At 37.7% G+C, this 20,063-nt stretch overlaps 1 protein-coding gene across 5 annotated transcripts in view; it reads left to right on the forward strand.

Moving 5' to 3' along the window:
- Positions 1-934: 934 nt before the first annotated feature.
- chd1.S (chromodomain helicase DNA binding protein 1 S homeolog) overlaps positions 935-20,063 on the forward strand; it is a 51,657-nt gene continuing 32,528 nt past the window's right edge. Inside the window, exons 1-9 of one of the 5 annotated variants that reach the window (XM_018244340.2) lie at positions 935-1,076; positions 6,726-6,904; positions 7,343-7,529; positions 7,952-8,065; positions 9,500-9,567; positions 10,731-10,895; positions 15,069-15,325; positions 18,602-18,827; positions 19,613-19,713. In XM_018244340.2, coding sequence (XP_018099829.1) covers positions 6,852-6,904; positions 7,343-7,529; positions 7,952-8,065; positions 9,500-9,567; positions 10,731-10,895; positions 15,069-15,325; positions 18,602-18,827; positions 19,613-19,713 — 1,171 coding nt within the window. In that variant the 5' untranslated portion in view covers positions 935-1,076; positions 6,726-6,851. Of the gene's footprint in view, positions 1,302-1,323; positions 1,598-6,725; positions 6,905-7,342; positions 7,530-7,951; positions 8,066-9,499; positions 9,568-10,730; positions 10,896-15,068; positions 15,326-18,601; positions 18,828-19,612; positions 19,714-20,063 lie in introns of those variants that run through there. The other 4 variants (XM_018244341.2, XM_018244338.2, XM_018244339.2 and 1 more) reach the window with 4 other exon arrangements.

Consider the following 20,063-nt stretch of genomic DNA (forward strand, 5'->3'; position numbering starts at 1 on the left):
GCACGAAGCAGTCGGTAAATGAATTTTCTTCTAGCAGGGTAAATATGTCTGTTCATAAAGTAGTACAACAGAAGAAATAAGATGACTTAAAGGGGTGGTACAACTTTCAGTTAACTTTCAGTATGTTATAGAATGGCCAATCGTAAGCAACTTTTTAGATGGTCTTCATTATTTTTTTTTTTTAATTATTTGTATTTTTCTGCTGACTTTTTCCAGCTTTCATATGGGGGTAGGGTTGGCACCTGCCCGGTATTTTACCAGCCTGGCCGGTAAAAATTATGGTTGATCCCAATGTTATTAATAGGGAAAAATTACAAATGTATAGAAAGGCCAGTATTTTTTTGGCAACCCTACATGGGGGTCACTGCACCCATTTAAAACACAAATGCTCTGTAAGGCTACCAATGTATTGTTATTGCTACTTTTTTATAACTCTTCTTTCTATTCAGATGTTTCCTATTCATATTCCAGTCTCTTATTCAAATCAGGGCATGGTTGCTAGGGTAATTTGGACCCTAGCAACCAGATTGCTGAAATAGCATTTGAGAGCGGATGAACAAAAAGCCAAATAACTCAAAAATCCCAAATAATAAAAAACAATTGCAAATTGTCTTAGAATGTCACTCTCTACATCTTATTAAAAGTTGATTTATAGGTGAACAGCCCCTTCAATATCACCAGGTTCTAGTTTGCTCTTAGTTTGGTAACATATAGGAGGTTCTTCTGATTTCTGATGGCGGCCGGTTCTGTTGGAAACCAGGAAAAGTAATTTCCAGTGAAAAGCTGAGGCGGCAGAAGACAGAGCGAGCAACTAACACCAAGACAAAGTAGTTTTGTTTTGTTCTTTACACAAAGCGGCGGGAAACCCGACCATTAGAGGACAGACCATCGCATTACAGCCGCTTCCGATTGTGTAATAGTGAGTTCCTCAGTTTCTACGCGTCACTTCCGGTACGTGATGCGTCACTGCGCTTACGTGTAGTCGTGACGCCCGTCTCGCGTGACTAGCCTTGTGGCGTCGGGATTTTCTGTAAGACAGGAGGAGGAAGCTTGCAGTTAACATATTTGCGGGAGGTGTAAGTAGCGATCGGTGACTCGGGGCTTTGTTAGGAAAAACGGGACTGTTGGGCAATATGAATTCACTTAGATGAGAGGGTGAAGTTTGAACTTCCCGCCTGCCTATCGTTTCTCCCACACGGTTCTACCAGGACGAAAACTGTGACAAAACGAGCAGTACAGAAAGCGGTGTGAGGGAGAGAAGACGCAGACGCGCACTGACAGCAGGGGGCGCTATAATCCAAGTAAGTGCGGCGCGGTCTTGCTCCTCTTTAGACCCACCCGGGACAACTGTCCTCCCCTGATGGCGGCCCGGCCTTTTAAACCCGTGTGACTCTCTGAAACGTGACCGAGCGATGATTGGCTGCATTCTCCACATAAAAGCCGCTTCCATACAACTTTCCACTTAGCGATGGCTGTTGGCTCAGAGCTGTGTGTTATTCGACCTCGCTTTACTGCTCCCTGGCTTTTATCTTTCATTCATCACGAATTCATTTCTAAGACTTCACACGTGTTGCCTGTTATTGAGGAAATAGCCGAGGTATTTGCATGTTCCGCTCTGTCTGACACTCTCTGTCTCACTCTCTGTCTCACTCTTCAGGAAAGCTCCTCACAGTAACTCTGACATCATGTGTGGGACTGCAATGATTCAATGCCCTTCTCTTTTCAAAGACACGAATAAAGGTCTATTTTGCAACACTGTAATCCATTTATACACCAGAAACTGCAATGTCCTCCACTTATTATACACAGAACCTGAATTTCCTCACTGAAGCAGCTAAATCAGCACATGTGTTTGTGTCCTCCTTCTAGTAATGGCTACAAGGGTTTATTTTTTCTGTTGACAGAGTGAAAGAAATGTCATTCTAAGCAGTTTTCCAATGTACAGTAATTAAACATTTCCATTAGTTTAAAAAGTTAGATCTGAGTGTCATTTCAAATTGTCGGGGAAGTTGGCTGCTGTCATAGGGATCAGAAACAGCCAGACTGCGGCTTTTATGTACATACATACACACACTGTGGAACCCTGCTTTTATGTCCTGGGATTACTGATTAAGGTGGCCATACACGGGCAGATTAAAGATGCCGATATGGGTCCTTTAGACCAATTCGACAGTTTATCTGCCCATGTGTGGGGGCTCCCGACAGGTCCAACCGATCTATATCTGGCCGATCCAGTACCGTATTGGCTAGTGCGACCTGTCAGAGCCCATTCTTAGTATCTTAATCCAATAGTTCAGCCCCAGGGCCGAACATTTGGATTCATCTGATATCGCCCAGCCATTAGTGGGCATATCGGGTCGACGTTGCCAAACGAGCGGATCTTATAGTGTATGGTTATCTTTACAGTTCTATTCAAGTTGCATTTCTCTGTTTTTTTTATTTAAGGTGTTTTTGGAAATTACACCATATTGACACAGTCCCTTGGGAAAGTAAAATCATGGTTCCACTGTATGTGTGTTTATGTGTGTATATATAACATACACATACATAAATATCCACTGCCTACTCTATGAGCAATTCTAATTGATCATATCCCCCCCCCCACAGAGAGGTGGTGATAGATCTAAACTGTTATTACAACGTGAAGCAAAGTGGATGCGGACCCTGGACACAGTCGCCCCTAGAGGGTTAAACAAAATGTATTCTCTGGCTAGTTACCTATGATTGTTTATTCTGGGTGTAGCTAGGTCCTAACTGATGATATCTTTGAATATGGTATTCTATGTAGTAGACTTAAGTATATATCGGATTGATTGAGCATTAATCATATCATTAGCGGCACTTTATATTACTTGCCTGAGATAGGGTATTGTGATATTATTACTGCTCGTACACCCAGATTTCTTTCCACAATGTTTCTAGGCACTCTAGTTTGTAACACCATTTGTACCATATAGATACATGTTCTAGGTAATTTGAATGGTAACTTTGTTTATACTTATTTAACACATTTTTTTAGGTATTTTAAATGGTAACCATATACACATGTAGAAGGGGCACTATGGATACAAATGGGCCTTTTAACCCCTTAACTTCCGTTTTTACTCAAAGTTCTAGTATTATAGACACTCAGGGCAGCACAGAAGGATACTTGTTGTGTTCCAATTAATTATAGCCACTTGTTAGGTGTTATTAATATCCACATTTTGAGTATAACATGATGGTAATTTTTAAATTGTGTGATGTCATAATTAGTCTCACTCTAATTGGACATGGGGGTTATTTAATGATGTATTACACTTCCTGTCATCATCCTGACAATGGCTCTATGTGCGCCGAAACGCGTTGATGCACCATGCACAAATAAAGATATAGTGATACACGCTTAATGGCGGCTGGTGTGTGTGTGTGTATATATATATATATATATATATATATCTCTCTATCTTCTACATCATTATTTTTCACATCAAGACCCTCTGTGCTGGTTTTTGTATACATTGGATTTCCGTGCACAGTGGTAGCTGAAAGGAAGGTGATGCTGTCCAAGAACCTATTTATTTAATTAAAATAAGTTGCTGCACCCACAAGTCTTTCTGTGTGTACGTATGTATATAAATGTCTACACATATGTAGACATTTCCAAAAAAAGACCAGCAACACCGAGTTATCTTGTGAAAAGCTGTAAGTGTATTGAAATTAGCATGAAATGCCTTTTTCATGCTAATTTGAATACACATACAGCTTTTCACAAGATAACTCGTTGTTGCTGGTCTTTTTTTGGAAATGTATGTATGTACGTATGTACCTGGAGCCGTCGTCCAGGTGAGCCGAAACGCGTTGATACACCATGCACCAATAAATAACTTTTTGATACACATTGGATGGTGATCGCTGTGAGTGCTTTCATGGACTGCTTTGAATATTTTTGGATAGCACCCAGCAAGTGACTATATGAGTGGTGAGTGCCGATAATCCCTATATATATATATATATATATATATATATATATATATATATACACCATATACTGTAAACTTTCACTCAGGTGCACGGTAAATAAACTAGGCATTTCCAAAAAAGACCAGCAACACCGAGTTATCTTGTGAAAAGCTGTAAGTATATTCAAATTAGAATGAATAAAGCATTTTCTCATGCTAATTTGAATACACTTACAGCTTTTCACAAGATAACTTGTTGCTGGTCTTTTTTGGAAATATATATATGTACAAACTTACTTATATATGTGTACGTACGTTCAAACAGTACAACCCTGATTTTACACTTCCCAAGGCACTGTGTAAATATGGCGTAAATTCCAAAAAACCTTAAAGTATTGACCCAGCACCCACAGAAGACTAGTTTTGGGATGTCGTATAATGTGTTTTGATGTGGTTATCAAAATTCTGTTTAAATCACTTTAATGTTAAGATGAACTTGCTACTTTAACCATTTTGTCGCAGTCCCATTTAGGCAAGGTGCATTTTTTCTTTATTTCCCCGATTCAAGGTATGCTGGAATTTACAACATTTTGATGCAGTCCCTTGGTAAATGTAAAATCAGGCTTCTACTGTATGTATGTGTGTGTGTAGATACAGAGCGATAGATAGACAGATAGATAAATTAGGAAATTTGCTTAGAATTACATTTTCTTTTATAGTGGACAAATAAGGGTCTGCCTCCCCTTTAAAACAAATATCTTATATGAAATCTACTGTCAGAAGGGGTATCAACCAATGGTTTTTTTTTTTTTTTGACAAGGTGGTTTTGGTACTTTGAGGCTGTTTTGATGTGGCTTTGAGAAATCCTAAAATTACTGTTTAAATCATTTAAATGCTAAGCTGGACTTGCTGCTTTCCCATTGCTGTTGCATGCAGCGATTCTGACAAACGGTGGTTACTTTCCCAAATGGTTTAATCGAGTTGGATATTGTCTAGTTCTAGTTTCTGGAGAAAGCACTGAGCAGGGAGTTTGGTGGCATGTTATTAGTTTGTCAAACAAGGTATTTTTGCCCACCTTTTGATGTTACACTCCTGCTGCAATCATTCTATTTTCATGCAGATCAGCCAATTTGAAAGTTTTGCTGCTGTTGGCTCAGAAGAATAATAGCTGTTCGTCGTTCCTGGTTTAACGCTCTTAACTCATCGTATTGCACAACCTGCTCTTTCATTCTTATTGGTAGTTAATTAGATATAGGTTATTGAGGAAAACCAAACAGGGTTTATACCAGTGAGCACCACGAAGCGATCTTCTTCCGTCTTCCTCCTTTGCGCAGCTGAACGAAAAGTCGAACTTTAACTAAAAAGTCGGCTGTTTCGTTCAACTGTGCATGAATTTGCCCCGGGAATTTTGAAGACAGATGTGTCCCATACCTGTACTACCAAATTCTTAGTTTTAATAAATTAATTAGAAACTAAAATGTTTAAGTTCGGCCAAAAGATGCTTTTTATTGTCTTAAAGGAGATATGCTCTCTTTGACAGATAGGACAGGAATGTTACTAGAAAGTCTCCTCTCTCACATAACCCTTTAATATTTTCCTCCTTAAGTCCACTAACTTGCATTTTATGTTTGACAGATTTGTTTGCAAACCAACAGAATACAAATGCATTTATTTGTTTGATTTGTTTGCATGCATTCTTGATCTCTATGGAGAAGTTTTCACACTTGTATATTAGTGAAAATAACTTGTGTGTTTGTGACGTAGGCAGTTACTTAACAAACATATTAATCTCTGTATACGGTGGCAAATTTGCATTATGTTTGGGACAAGCTTTAACTGAGTAAACCTAAATTACACTGTAATTGTAGCAAACCTAAGAGCTTCACTTAAAGGGGTGGTAACTTTTAGTATGTTATAGTATGGTTAAAGCTGGTCATAGACACAAAGATCTGATCGTACGAATCATCGTACGATTTGACTTTCCCGTCTCCCGACCTGCCACTAACCATTCCGATCAAATAGAGTACAAAAGAACAGATCAGCCGATGTTCTGCCTCTGACAGCAATCGTTCGAAAGTTATGTCCGCTAGGTGGACAGCCTCCCTCTGAAAATCGTATGATCGGCAATACATGCAGAGATATTATCGGCAGCCGACAGAAATCTTTTAACCTGTCCAATCGACCAAACGACCAATCTCCGCCGGTCTATGACCTGCTTAAGTCTAAGCAACTTTTCAATTGGTCTTCAATAATTATTTTCAATAGTTTCTGAATTATTTGTTTTTTTTTCTGGCTATCAAATGGGGTCACTGACCTCATCTAAAAGAAATGCTTTGTAAGGCTGCACATTTATTGTAATTGCTACTTTTTATTACTCAAATTTCTGTTCAAATCTTCTCCTATTCATATTCCAGTCTCTCATTCAAATCAATGTATAAATAACTCAAAAACCACAAATAACAAAAAATGAAAATTATCTCAGAATATCACACTCCGCATCATACTAAAAGTTAACTCAAAGGTGAACAACCCTTTTAATGCCAGTGTTACTCTACAAATTGTCAGCTATGAAACACTCCACACCCCTTTGTGCCCCCTGCAGATGCAGATTATATTCATTTAAATGACATAGTATCATGTACAGTGCAGAAGTTCTTTAATTAGTCTTGCACATCAGTAAAAAATAGTGATACAGTAATAATTCTACATTTTTTGAAGCAGTTTTAGGTGAGTAGAATAGTCTGTATATTGTTTATAATTGTTTTTATTTCCTTTTTTTTTCAGGTAAGCGCTTCATTATCCTGCAGTATTTTGTATTCATTTTTTTAAGAACTATCCTCACCAAAGTATTCATGATAGGGTCGTAAATGTAATTTGGTATTTGGAAATTCAATCTGTGAATATTTAACAATGAATGGACATAGCGATGAAGACAATGTAAGCAACAGCAATGGGAATTCAAGGTAGGTAACACGTTTCTGTTATATCTATGGGGGAGATATTTTAATACTTCGTTAACAAAAAAAAGTGTGCTCGTCTAGTTACTTGAGAGAGTAAATTTTATTCTACCTCCTTCTGTTCGTAAATTTGTATAGGCATAATCAGTGGTCCTTTTCAAACTCAGTGCCAATTATTTTAAAGGGTGTTGAAATAGAGGATAATTCTTGCCCAAATGTTAACTACAAGAGGCGGTGGACATGATTCTTAAAATTCTTCCAAATTTATTTAGCATGGGAATCACCTGCAAATACTCTGTTCAGGCAGTTGACAAACATTTATCACTCAAATGCAGTACTTCAGTGTTGTATCCCCTCTCCATTGATCTAAAAAGCAACACTTTTATTGTGTAAACTGAAGATTTGTGTTTATCTACTCCGTTGTTTTCATTTATTAAATTGTAGCCATTCCGATGACGATTCTAGTTCAGGATCTGGATCTAGCTCTGGAAGCAGTAGTGATGGAAGCAGTAGCCAGTCTGGAAGCAGTGACTCTGAAAGTGGTTCAGAATCAGGAAGCCAATCTGATTCAGACACATCTAAAGAAAAGAAAAATGTTCAGTCCAAACCACCAAGACTCGATGGAGCAGAGGTAAAGTGACTAGTAACACATTCCAATACCATGTCCTGTCCTCCACATCTTTATATCCTCATTTAAAGTTTTGCCTCCTCTTTATCTGATTTATCTATCAAATTTTACACTTCTAAATATTGTTTCAGGTTTTTTTTGTGTATGTATTGCTACAACTGATGCATGTCAAATTAGGTTTGATTGCTGTCAGACTTGTGTGGCACTGCTCCACACACAAACCATTCCTCTAATACCTGAGGGGAATTTTCACCTCTACATACATGCCATTATCACTACGCTGCTTCTCTACAGTTTGAAGTTTATACATATATGCATTCTGTATGAAGAATCTGTCCATACAGAAAATTCCACATCTGAAGTTCTAATTGTAAGATTTTTCAGTTTCTTTTGGGTTTCTTAAAGGCAGTGTTATTTTATTACAGTTTTGGAAGTCCAATCCAAGTATTCTTGCAGTACAAAGATCAGCTATGCTGAGAAAGCAGCAGCTGCAACAGCAACAAAGGCAGCAGGAATCTTCAAACAGTGGCTCAGATGAAGTAAGATTTAAAAGTGGAATACCTATACTAACTATGCTCACCAGAATGTAAGTGAGCTGGCAAGTTGAATTGTGCAGTGTTAAAAAAAATCTATCTATCTAGTATTTTACTTTGTGCATATAGAAATTTAAATATTGCTGTGAATACAGGCAGCCTTAATGTGTTTATGCTTCCTTACACATGGTGCTGGCTCTTTGGAGGACTATATATATATATATATATATATATATATATATATATATATATATATATATATATATATATATATATATATATATATATATATATATATATATATATATATATATATATATATATATAGTCCTCCAAAGAGCCAGCACTCTCGATAAATAGTTTCAAATGCCTGGGTGCAGTATCAATAGTTTCAATCTCCACATGCACAAATAAGATCCGCACTCGCAGGACTTATGAAAATTATAGAAAATTTATTGCAAGAATCTTGCAATAAATTTTCTATAATTTTCATAAGTCCTATTATATTATATTTTTTCAAAGGACCCGCATTCCAAAATTAATGAATCATTATTCCTTATTCATATTTTTGTCTTTATTCATACTTAGTTCCAACTTTTGTCCCAGATTAGGGCCTTTATCAAGGATAAAGGCCCTAATCTGGGCTGAAAGGTTGGATAAACAAGGGTGAATAAAGAATTAATGATTCACTAATTTTGGAGTGCGTGTCCTTTGGAGAGAGAAAAAAAAAATGATGCCCATTTATTATATATATGTGTGTGTTAGCACTCACGCCACACGATTTTCAAAAAAACTTGAACGTTTATTCAATCTCCATGTTAACGCGTTTCGGTCCACACAGGACCGTCATCCGTGTTTAGAAAGCTCTCACAGCACACGATTTTCATAAAGATAAATAAATCTTTGATAATTGTCCTTGATAAAGTCCCTAAAGGTCCCCATAGACGCGACGATTCTTCTTTGGTGAACGACCGATTTCAGTGCAGTCCAACCAATCAGTCAAATTATCGTGCGGTTAGTGGGATTCGAACGATCGTACATCTTACGATTTTTAGGCTGAAATCTGTCAGAAAATTGATTGGCCAGGTTTAAAAATCTTTATATATATATATATATATATATATATATATATATATATATATATATATATATATATATATATATATATATATATATATATATATATATATATATATATATATATATATACATACACTTAATTAATTTCCTTCTCAGTTTAAACTCTAACATTTCTGAACTTTAAGAGAACTAACCATACAGAATAGCATAAGAGAAATTTTATGTTCTGTTTTATGCAGGCTACTTATTTGCGTATAAAAAAGTGAGAGAAGTTGTACTAATATTCATGTGCTCCATGGTAATATTTACCATGTATTTCTGTGTTTTGATGATGTATATTTTTGATTTTGGCTTTTCAAGGATTCATCCTCCAATGATGAATCTGATGAGGACTCTTCAAGTGAAATCAAAAAGAAAAAACGCCAAGAGTAAGTACTACTGATTTGTAATTCAATTATTACTTGTTTTTGCATGTTAATTGTGCTTTCAGATCACAGTATGATTAATCTGTCCATGGTTGCTTAATTGCTGGTGATATTTCTGTGGTTCTGAAAACATCCTTTTTTTTTTTTTTTTTTTTTTTTTTTTTACAACTGCCGTTCTTGTCTGCCTTTAAAGGAGAAGGAAAGCTACGGAGGCATTTTATTGCCAATAGATTAGCTGCAATAGTGCAAGCTAGAATGCTATATTTATTCTGTAGAATGTTTTACCATACCGGAGTAAAAAGCTCTAGAAACTCTCTGTTTGTTTAGGATAGGAGCTGCAGTATTAACGTGGTGTGACATCACTTCCTGCCTGAGTCTCTCCCTGCTCTGGGCTCAGATTACAGTAGAGAAGGGAGGGGGGGGAGAAAGGAACAAACTGAGCATACTCTTGCCCAGGGCAATGAGGTTTAAGCAGAAGGCAGGAAGTCTGATACAGAAGCCCATGAGTACACAATACAAGGAAAGAAATGCTGTGTTTCTTTTGACAGGGGACTCAGAGCAGCATTACTTTGGGGGTTTACTGGTATATTTAGATGGACCTTTCTGATTAGACTTACTTAGTTTTAACCTTTCCTTCTCCTTTAAAGACCACCCGCTTGCTGTCTTGCACTGAAATTTCTTAATTTTATATAAATGTCCCAAAGTTGTGACCTGTTTACTATGGGATTCAGCCAATTTGAATTCTTATTGTGATTTTTGTCAGCCCTTAGGGGCTAGCTTGGTTCTTACCTGCACTGCCATAATCCTTTTGGCAAGGGTACACCTAATTAATGTTAACTTCAGCTCTTGCTTTCCAATTATTTATTCCCGCTTTCACTGTCTGTACCACTGCAGTTTGCACGACACACCGTCTGTGGATTATGAACTCAGAACAGATCTTGCCATGTACTATCTTTGCTTCAGATCAAGCTCTTTTACAGAGAGTATACATTTCAAGTTAAACTACTGCAACTGCCTGTTTTCTTACATGGAGCATTGTCATAGAAAAATACAGAGAAATCAAATCTATGGAGTGCTGGTGCCTTTAGCATTTGATCAAGTCTCTGTGTGTTCTAGACAAGCATGCGTGTTATAACTTTTCATTTCCGCCCTCTCAATATGTCCAGTGAAGATTGGCAGATGTCTCGGTCAGTTTCTGATAGTGGCTCTCCGTCGGCAAGTTCCAGTTCAGATTCCGACACTGGGGGGGATAGACAGAAAAGCAGCAGTAGGGACAGCGAATCTGATTATGAACCAAGCCATAAAGTTAAAAACAAGAAATCTCAAAACAGGTAAGGGATAGAGTTTGATGTTACTAGCTTTTTGCTTTGTCACTTGTTTTCTGCTCCAAAAGTAAGTTTATAAGTCTAGAGCAATGCAGTGCAGCAAGCATTTCATATTACACTTGATAGGACAACAGACATTCAAATGTTTTTAGGATTGTAAAGTATTGCATATTCCTTGCAGAATATGCATTTTATTTACATATGCATAGTTATTAAATTACATAATGAATATGGTATGCAGACACTGTATTTTGACTGTAGGGTATTTGCACTTTAGTTTTCTAAATGCTTTTCTTTAAAAGAGTTTCACATCTTCTTTGATAAGTGTTCGGTAAATTGTTTTGACACACTTTGTAGTCTTAGAGTATGCAAATTCATTCCTCTGGCAATTGTATTGTTACATATTTCCAATAGTTGGCCAAAGCTTGAACAGCTGTTGATCCAGATTTGCTTATGGGGACAGCCAAATAAGGACATGGGCCTGTGTTTCTTGTACAAATTGTAGCCAAACACGGCCTATAGCTGCCATTCAGCCTTTACATTGAATTATTTATAGGTGTATGTTACAATGAGGGGCCTTGACGTGGCACGTGAGCTTACATATTATTATTATTATATATCAGCTTGTACCTCCATTTTTTTTTTTTTATACCTGAACCAAGGCAAGCTGTTTGACATGACACACACTGAATAATTTGCCCCCTATTGTAAAATATAATGTATAAAAAATGCTTACTCTTCCAAAAACTGCTAATAGATAATAGTGCTGCTCCAGCAGAATTCTACACTGAAAATCCATTTTTCAAAAGATCAAGCAGTTTTTTTTATATTCAATTTTGAAATCTGGCTGGGGCTAGACATATTGTCAGTTTCCCAGCTGCCCCCTGTCAGAGAGCTTTGTTGTGCCCTCCTTTGATTGCAATACCTGTGTTGTATCTGCATGAGACAGTAAGCTGCTGACTTGTTTAGAAGTGGCTGAGCAGGCACCTTGCTTCAACCTTCCTGTCACCAGCTTAATTAGAAAAACCACAGTAGGAATAGAAGGAGGGCTGTCTTCACTCACTTTGTCCATAATTATAAAACTGACCTGTATTGTGTTCAGCCTAGTAAAATTCTCTTCCCATGGTCCTGTGATGTGCAGTCCATAGAGTAGACTTCTGTCTTGGTTTAAAACATCCAGGGTCAGAAGGTCCAGGGCCAGATGGTATTCATCCCAGGGTACTTAGCGAGCTTAGCTCTGTGATTGCCAAACCTCTTTACTTAATTTTTCAGGATTCATTGAGGTCTGGCATAGTGCCCAGAATGTGGTGCCTCTATTAAAAAAGATCCAGTTCTCAGCCTCAAAACGATAGGCCAGTTAGTCTGACGTCAGTGGTAGGAAAGCTTTTTAAGGTGTTAATAAAGGATAAGATACTGGACTTTATAGCAAATCATAATACCATGAGTGTGTGCTAGCATGGTTTTATGTGTAATAGATCTTGCCAGACTAACTTAATTTCTTTTTATGAGAAGGTAAGCAGGGACCTCGATTCTGGGATGGCAGTGAATGTGATTTACTTAGACTTTGCTAAAGAATTTGATACAGTGCCACACAAAAGGTTACTGGTTAAATTAAGGAATGTTGGCCTGGAACATAGTATTTGTACCTGGATAGAGAACTGGCTAAAAGATAGACTACAAAGGGTGGTGGTAAATGGAACATTTTCTAATTGGACCAGTGTTGTTAGTGGAGTACCGCAGGGCTCTGTACTAGGTCCCTTGCTTTTCAACTTATTTATTAATGACCTGGAGGTGGGCATTGAAAGTACTGTTTCTATTTTTGCAGATGATACTAAATTGTGCAGAACTATAGGTTCCATGCAGGATGCTGCCACTTTGCAGAGTGATTTGTCTAAGTTGGGAAACTGGGCAGCAAACTGGAAAATGAGGTTCAATGTTGATAAATGCAAGGTTATGCACTTTGGCAAAAATAATATAAATGCAAGTTATACACTAAATGGCAGTGTGTTGGGAGTTTCCTTAAATGAGAAGGATCTAGGGGTCTTTGTAGATAACAAGTTGTCTAATTCTGGGCAGTGTCATTCTGTGGCTACTAAAGCAAATAAAGTTCTGTCTTGCATAAAAGGGCATTAACTCAAGGGATGAAAACCTGCCTCATCTGGAGTATGCAGTGCAGTTTTGGACTCCAATCCTTAAGAGGGATATAAATGAGCTGGAGAGAGTGCAGAGATGTGCAACTAAACTGATTAGGGGGGTGGAAGACTTCAATTATAGACAGATCAGGATGTATATCCCAGAGGATGATATCTGCAAAATATAACAACACAGGCTGTTTGTTTATTTTTCTTCTTATGGGAAATATTGTAAATTATACTTTTTCCTGTAATTTTTGTAGGTCGAAAAATGAAATTAAAATAATTAAAAAAAAGAAATAACCATTAATTGAACTTTTTTTTAATATTTAACCTTTATCTCTTCTACCAGTACTCCAGATGATATGGTATTCTGTTACAATTAAATTCACATAGAAAAAATACACATTATGGCATAAAATTAAGTACTCATCGGGCCCATTTATCATTGCTCATGCCTGTGTGTTATTAAACTGTTTAAACTAAAAATATTTTCTACAGTTCTAGGTGCTGAAGTTTTTTTTTTTTTTTTTTTTTTTTTACATTTAAAAAGCCAGATTGGGCAAGATACAAGGTTTGCCGAGCTTATTTTTTTTATTTTTGGCACAACCACTGTGTGATTAGTAAATTAATCTTAAATGGGCCCCAAAGGTTTTAAGTATGTATAGAGGTAGTCAGTTGTTATATCATATGGAGATAACTCTTTTGGTAGTTTAAAAAAGAAGATAATCACAATGATGTTATGTAGCCTCTGCCATACTTGTTTATCGGAAATTCTTCAGTCAATTCATCGTAGGCCGTGTTTTCTTTTTCTCAGGAGACCCTGGTAAGGTCTGGAAATCAGGTTTGTGATCTAGGAGTAACATATGTTAAGCACTGCATGTTAATAACTTTTTGCTCTTTTAGGAAGTAATGTCATTACTTGGGCTACTACCAATTGGTTAAAAATAGGGGTGCACCCCGTCCATGATTGTTGGATGGTTTGGATGACTATCAAACTGAATACCAAACTGATTTAAATGAAAGACATTTTTGGAATCAAAAAAAAGTGCTAGGATTCATCTGAACCAAAACCTGGATTTGGTGCAACCCTAGCTAAGAACCCTTTTCATAGGCTAATAGTATTTCCAATATTTGCACAGTACTTCTGTTAAAGTCAAGTTTAATGCCACTTAGATGACTCTTAAATATTTTTTAAATGTGGTATTGCTGTGATGTTTACAGCTGTAACTGAGGTAATTTTGGAATCACTTGCAAGTTGTAATGAAATGATAGCTACTGTTTTAAATAAGGACCTATGATAGCTTAAAGGGAATGTCAACCCCAAAATATTTTTTTTCCTAGTAAAAGAGAACCTAATTCTAAGCAACTTTGCAATATACATTCATTACAATTTTTATTTGTATATGTGTTTGGTCTTTCCCTTTCTATTATCTGCCCTGGTTGCTGAGGCTGTTGATTCAATGGAAGACAAGGCAGCTGATTAACAAACCTGTCTTTGCTGGGGAACCTAGCATTTTTTAAAAAGTAACAACCAGGAGGAGTTAAGCAAATGCTGCCTTCAATAGCAATTGTTTTTACAAATTACTTCAAAGGCACTGAAAATGTTTAATACATTTATTTTGAAAAGTTGCTTAGAATCCCATTTCCTTTTATTAGGCTTTTTTTTTTAGTTTCAGGGTTGACATGCCCTTTAAAGGGCAGTATTGTAATGTATTGTATTGTTAAATATGAATTCAATAGTGGGAATTGTATTTAAAATTCCTTTTTTTACGTCTATTGTTTTAATAGCAATAAAATCTATAGTTTTTGTTGAGCTAAACAGGGAGATTAAAACTACTCCATGTTTGGTCCTTGTTAGATAGATAACAATGTCAACAGTGCAAACCTTGCCCCTGCATGATGGACTCTTACATTTCAAGAACCAAACATGGAGTAGCTTACGTTCTCCTGTTTGCCCTGTTTAGTTCAAGAAATAACAAAAACATGGATCGTAGATGGCATCAGCAAAATATAATGCCTAACCAAAACTTTTTTTTTTGTCCAGATCTAAAGCGAAAAATGGAAAGAGTGTTGGCCAAAAGAAGAGAAAAGCAGATTCATCTGATGATGATTATGATGACTATAATAAAAAGGTATCTAGACGGCAAGCGACTGTAAATGTTAGTTATAAAGAAGATGAGGAGATGAAGACAGATTCTGATGATTTGCTAGAAGTTGTTGGTGAAGATGTACCTCAGCCAGAAGAAGATGAATTTGAAACAATTGAAAGAGTAATGGATTCACGATTTGGTCGTAAAGGAGGTAAAGTCCTTCTTTCTTCTTATGGCATGTGAAAATGAATGAAAAGTAATAGTCACCAAAACTATCTGGTTTTGTACACTTATAAATCAATTAAAAATTGTTAATTGGAATTCGCCTTCCCTGTTTATCAGCTTGCATGTTGAGTTGCCACTAGCTGTAACTGGTAGGGATGCACCGAATCCAGTATTCGGTTCGGGATTCGGCCAAGATTTGGGCATTTTCAGCAGGATTCGGATTCAGCCTGGCCGAACAGCATCCGAATCCTAATTTGTATATGCAAATAATGGTCAGGGAAGGAAATCGTGTGACTTTTTGTCACAAAACAAGGAAGTAAAAATTGCTTCCCCTTCCCACCCCTAATTTGCATATGCAAATCAGGCTATATCGGCTTCTGCCAGATATTCTTTAACTTACCGTATATACTCGAGTATAAGCCGTTCCGAGTATAAGCCGAGGTACCTAATATCACCTCCAAAAACTGGGAAAGCTTATTGACTCGAGTATAAGCCTAGGGTGAGAAATGCAGCAGCTTCTGGTAAGTTTCAATCAAAAAATTGAGGGTTTCTGCTCCCATTGGAGGTGCCGGCGACCATTCTTGGACACTGGCGAATATTCTCAGAGACTATTCTTGGATGCTGGCGACTATTCTTGGGAGCATGCGACTATTCTCAGACGCCGGCGACTATTCTTAGACGCCGGCGACCGTTTTTGCGCTTGACCCGAGTATAAGCCGAGGTAGAGTTTTTCAGCATATTTTGGGGGCTGAAAAACTCGGCTTATACTCGAGTATATACGGTATGCTGTTTTGATTGGTTTTGGTTTTAATTTATGACGATCCCTAAGCAGACCCTTTAACTCTATTTAAACAAATCCCAATAATACTATACATTGTTACAGAATTGTAAAGCAAGCAAGAGATTTGACTTGTTTATATAGAAGTATTGACTTTTTTTTAGGGTTTCAAAAGAGAAATGGTGCTGTTACCTCAAACAAACTGCGAAACAACTTTAAGTCGAAACCTTGTGATGCACCTCCGCCGTGTGTGCTGCTGAATATATCCACAAGTGTAAAGTTCGCAAGGATCGACCAAGACTGCAGGTTAACTGCTCAAGCTTTAGTGTTTATTGTTTAACACAACATGTTTCGAGTCTCGTGGGACTCTTTGTCACACTTGACAGAGCCCCACGAGACTCGAAACATGTTGTGTTAAACAATAAACACTAAAGCTTGAGCAGTTAACCTGCAGTCTTGGTCGATCCTTGCGAACTTTACACTACATGAGAATACAGTACAAGGTGAACGGAGTATGTGTTTTAATTGCTGCCGCAAATAACAAACAAAAGTATGTGCCATAGTTCATAATAGATTTGTAGGGGTTTTTTTGGTGATCTTATTTTTATTTTTTAATTGTTAAAGGGATACTGTCGCGGGAAAACATTGGTTTTTCAAAAGAGCAAATGTTTTTTTTTTATATTGAAATTTGCTGTGGGGCTAGACATTTTGACATTTCCCATGTGCCCTCAGGTCATGTGACTTGTGCTCTAATAAACTTCAGGCACACTTTACTGCTGCACTGCAAGTAGAAGTGATATCACCCCTCCCTCCTACAAGCTGCTGTAATGTAAACAGAGCCTTGTCTGGTCAGCCTTTCAGTTGAACAATAGGCAGGTATCAAGATAACAACTACCTCTTCAGAAGGATTCTGCTGACTGGACTGTGTCTGCCTGCTGTTACCAGTGCTTTGCTCCACAGCCTTGGACTGAATTGACTTATACAGTACCTTACTGTACTTGCTATGGGGCACTGTCGTAACTTTCTCTAACACTAAGGGGGCCCTGTCTGAAGGCTAGTTAGGGGGAAATTTGGGGGTGAGTGCTTGTGTGCTCTGTGTACCCCTTGGAATTAACGCAGGGCAACTGTTACCAAATGTTTCTATATATTTGTAACCTTGTTATGAGCTAAGGGGGCCCAGTCTGAAGGCCAGTTAGTGGGCACGGAGAAGAAAGGCAGTGCTGGGCTAGGACATGTTAGCAGAGCTGTGGCAGTGCAGAGTGCCATTGGGAATCATTGAGTTAGTGAAGGTCCTACAAATAGTACAGGCTTATGGTTTATTTATACCTTATGTAACAGGAGTGCACTGCCAAGACTGGTGATAGGGAACAGAAAAAAGAACATACTTGGGAAGCAGGAACAACTGAGAAGGATGAAGTGTAGGAAGGATTAAATAGTTCAGGGTTGGTTTCTATAGTTCAGGAAAGGAGAGCGAGAGAAGGCAGTAGGTAATCCATCAAATATAAACATTGCAGGCAGGGAGCAAAATCTGTGTGGGGATGGGATAGCAGAAAGATCACAGCTCTTTTTTCACCTTATCTTGCAAGTAACCAGCCTCAAACAAACAAACCATCGCAGCAAAGGCTAAAGGTCCCCATAGACGCCAAAGATTTCTCTTGCCGAATGACTGATTTTAGCGAAGTCCAACCAATCCTTCGAAATTATCGTGCATTTAGTGGGATTCGAACAATCGAACATCTTACGATTTTTCGGCCGACATCTGTCAGGAAATTATTCGGCCAGGTTAAAAAATCTTTGTCGGTCCCAGTGCAATCTATCTATATTTGCAGGTCCAAGCAGGCAGCTACCTTTTGTTTTCCTGGCAAATTGGTCTTTTTAGTTGATGGACAATTCATACGATCGTTGCCAAATAATCGTGGTCTCACGATGACGATCGGATCTTTTAAAAATCTCAACATCTATGGCCGGCTTAAAATTTCCCCCCTCCCAACTCTGTAAACGTTAGTTCAAAGGAATGCCGAGTGAATTTACCGAAGAGCAGGAGGTTTGATAGCTGTCTGTGCAAGGAGGGCTGCTCGTGGATGCTGGAGAGCAGGCAGTAAGTCAGAAGTGAAAGCAATCGCTTCTGCAGACCATGTGACCGCTCTCCTCCTGATGTCACAGATAGGGGAGGGGCAGTACACAGAGGGTGGGGAGGGGAGTCATGTCACAGTAGGACTTGGCTTGTTATCAGTGAGCAGCTGCCTCCAAGCACACAGGTAATGCTGTGCCTGCTGTTAGTGCAGCACGTGAGGAATATATAATGAGCAGATATGGAAGCCCCCATGGCAAAATAAAAATAATAATAACTTATGTATTGAATTGTGAATTAACATTTTATTTGCCAGACAGTGTTTTTTGAGGTGTACTCTTTATAAAAAGGCAAAAAAAAAAAAAAAAGTTGAAAATGACGGCAGATTCCCTTTAACTATTGTTCTTTCTTAGCTACTGGTGGCACCACAACCATTTATGCAGTAGAGGCTGATGGGGATCCAAACGCAGATTTTAACGAGACAAAGGAGGCCGGAGAAACTCAGTATTTCTTAAAGTGGAAAGGCTGGTCCAGTATTCACAATACATGGGAAACAGAAGAAACTCTAAAACAGCAAAATGTGAAAGGAATGAAAAAGCTTGACAACTACAAGAAGAAAGAGCAGGAAAAAAAAAGATGGTAACTACTACTAAGGTTTTACTTGTCACGTTTGGACATTTGTAACACCTGGATGGAAACTTTCATATGCTTACCTTACTTATCACAGGTGCATACTGAGAACTATAAAACATGTTGTTGAAAAGAAGTAATTACTGAAGTGGCAAAACTTTTTGACTATCACTGACACTGGCTAAATATGTTTGTGATAATTTGTCCATGGGTGGATTCTTGCTGTATTAATGTCCAAGCTCTTTCTCTACTTGTTTTAAAATCAATTGTGTTTAGAAGATTTTTAAATGGTACTCGACACCTTGTTTTACAGCATGAGCTGCCACAATTAGCTGTATTCACCTAAACTAAAACAATAATATAAGATGCTTAGCCAAGTAACAAAAGGAACTTGAGAGAGAGCCAATAGCAGATCTTACTGCCAATATGTGTTTATTTACCGGTACATACGTTTCGGGCTGCAAGCCCTTCTGACACTTGACAAAGGGTGTGCAGCCTGGAACGTGTTGTGTGAATAAACACGTATTGGCAGTGACCTCTATTTGCTCTCTCCATTCCTTTTGTTATTTGGCTAAGCATTTACACCTGGAGCCCCTGACCCAGTCACCTTCACATTTTGTAAATAAGGTGCTTCTGAACAAACCGTAAATGCGTGCATTAGTAAATGTGTGTGCTTTTTTTTTTTTCTCTTAAATCCACTCCCCAATTTGTTAACTTGTGCAGAGTTTTGTGGATACATAAATTTTTCCTTAATTTGCTCAATTTAATTATACATTGTTCTTTGTTACTTACAGGTTAAAATCAGCATCTCCAGAAGATATTGAGTATTATAATTGTCAGCAAGAACTTATTGATGATCTCCATAAACAGTATCAGATAGTGGAGCGCATCATAGGTAAAACAAACTTAAACGTGGGGGGGGGTATATAGCTGTGAACCCTTTAAAATGTGAAATGGATGTGACTTCAAACAAGTCCTAAAAGTAGATGAAGAGAACCAGTTAAACAAGGGAAACAAAAATTCTTGTATTTAGTAATGTATTTTATTTAAAATAATATCCAATAACAACATATCTGTGTGTAGTATTCACTTTTTTTCTGTATTTGGTGTGACCCTTTGTGCAGCAATAACTGCAACTAAACGTATACGACTTGGAGGAATTTTAGCCTATTCCTCCATATGGAACAGAATCAGCTCTTCAATGTTGGTTTCCTCACATAAACTTCTCACTTTAGGTCTTTCCAC

Source organism: Xenopus laevis, chromosome 1S (assembly GCF_017654675.1).
Source record: "Xenopus laevis strain J_2021 chromosome 1S, Xenopus_laevis_v10.1, whole genome shotgun sequence".
In the NCBI taxonomy this organism is placed as follows: Eukaryota; Metazoa; Chordata; class Amphibia; order Anura; family Pipidae; genus Xenopus; species Xenopus laevis.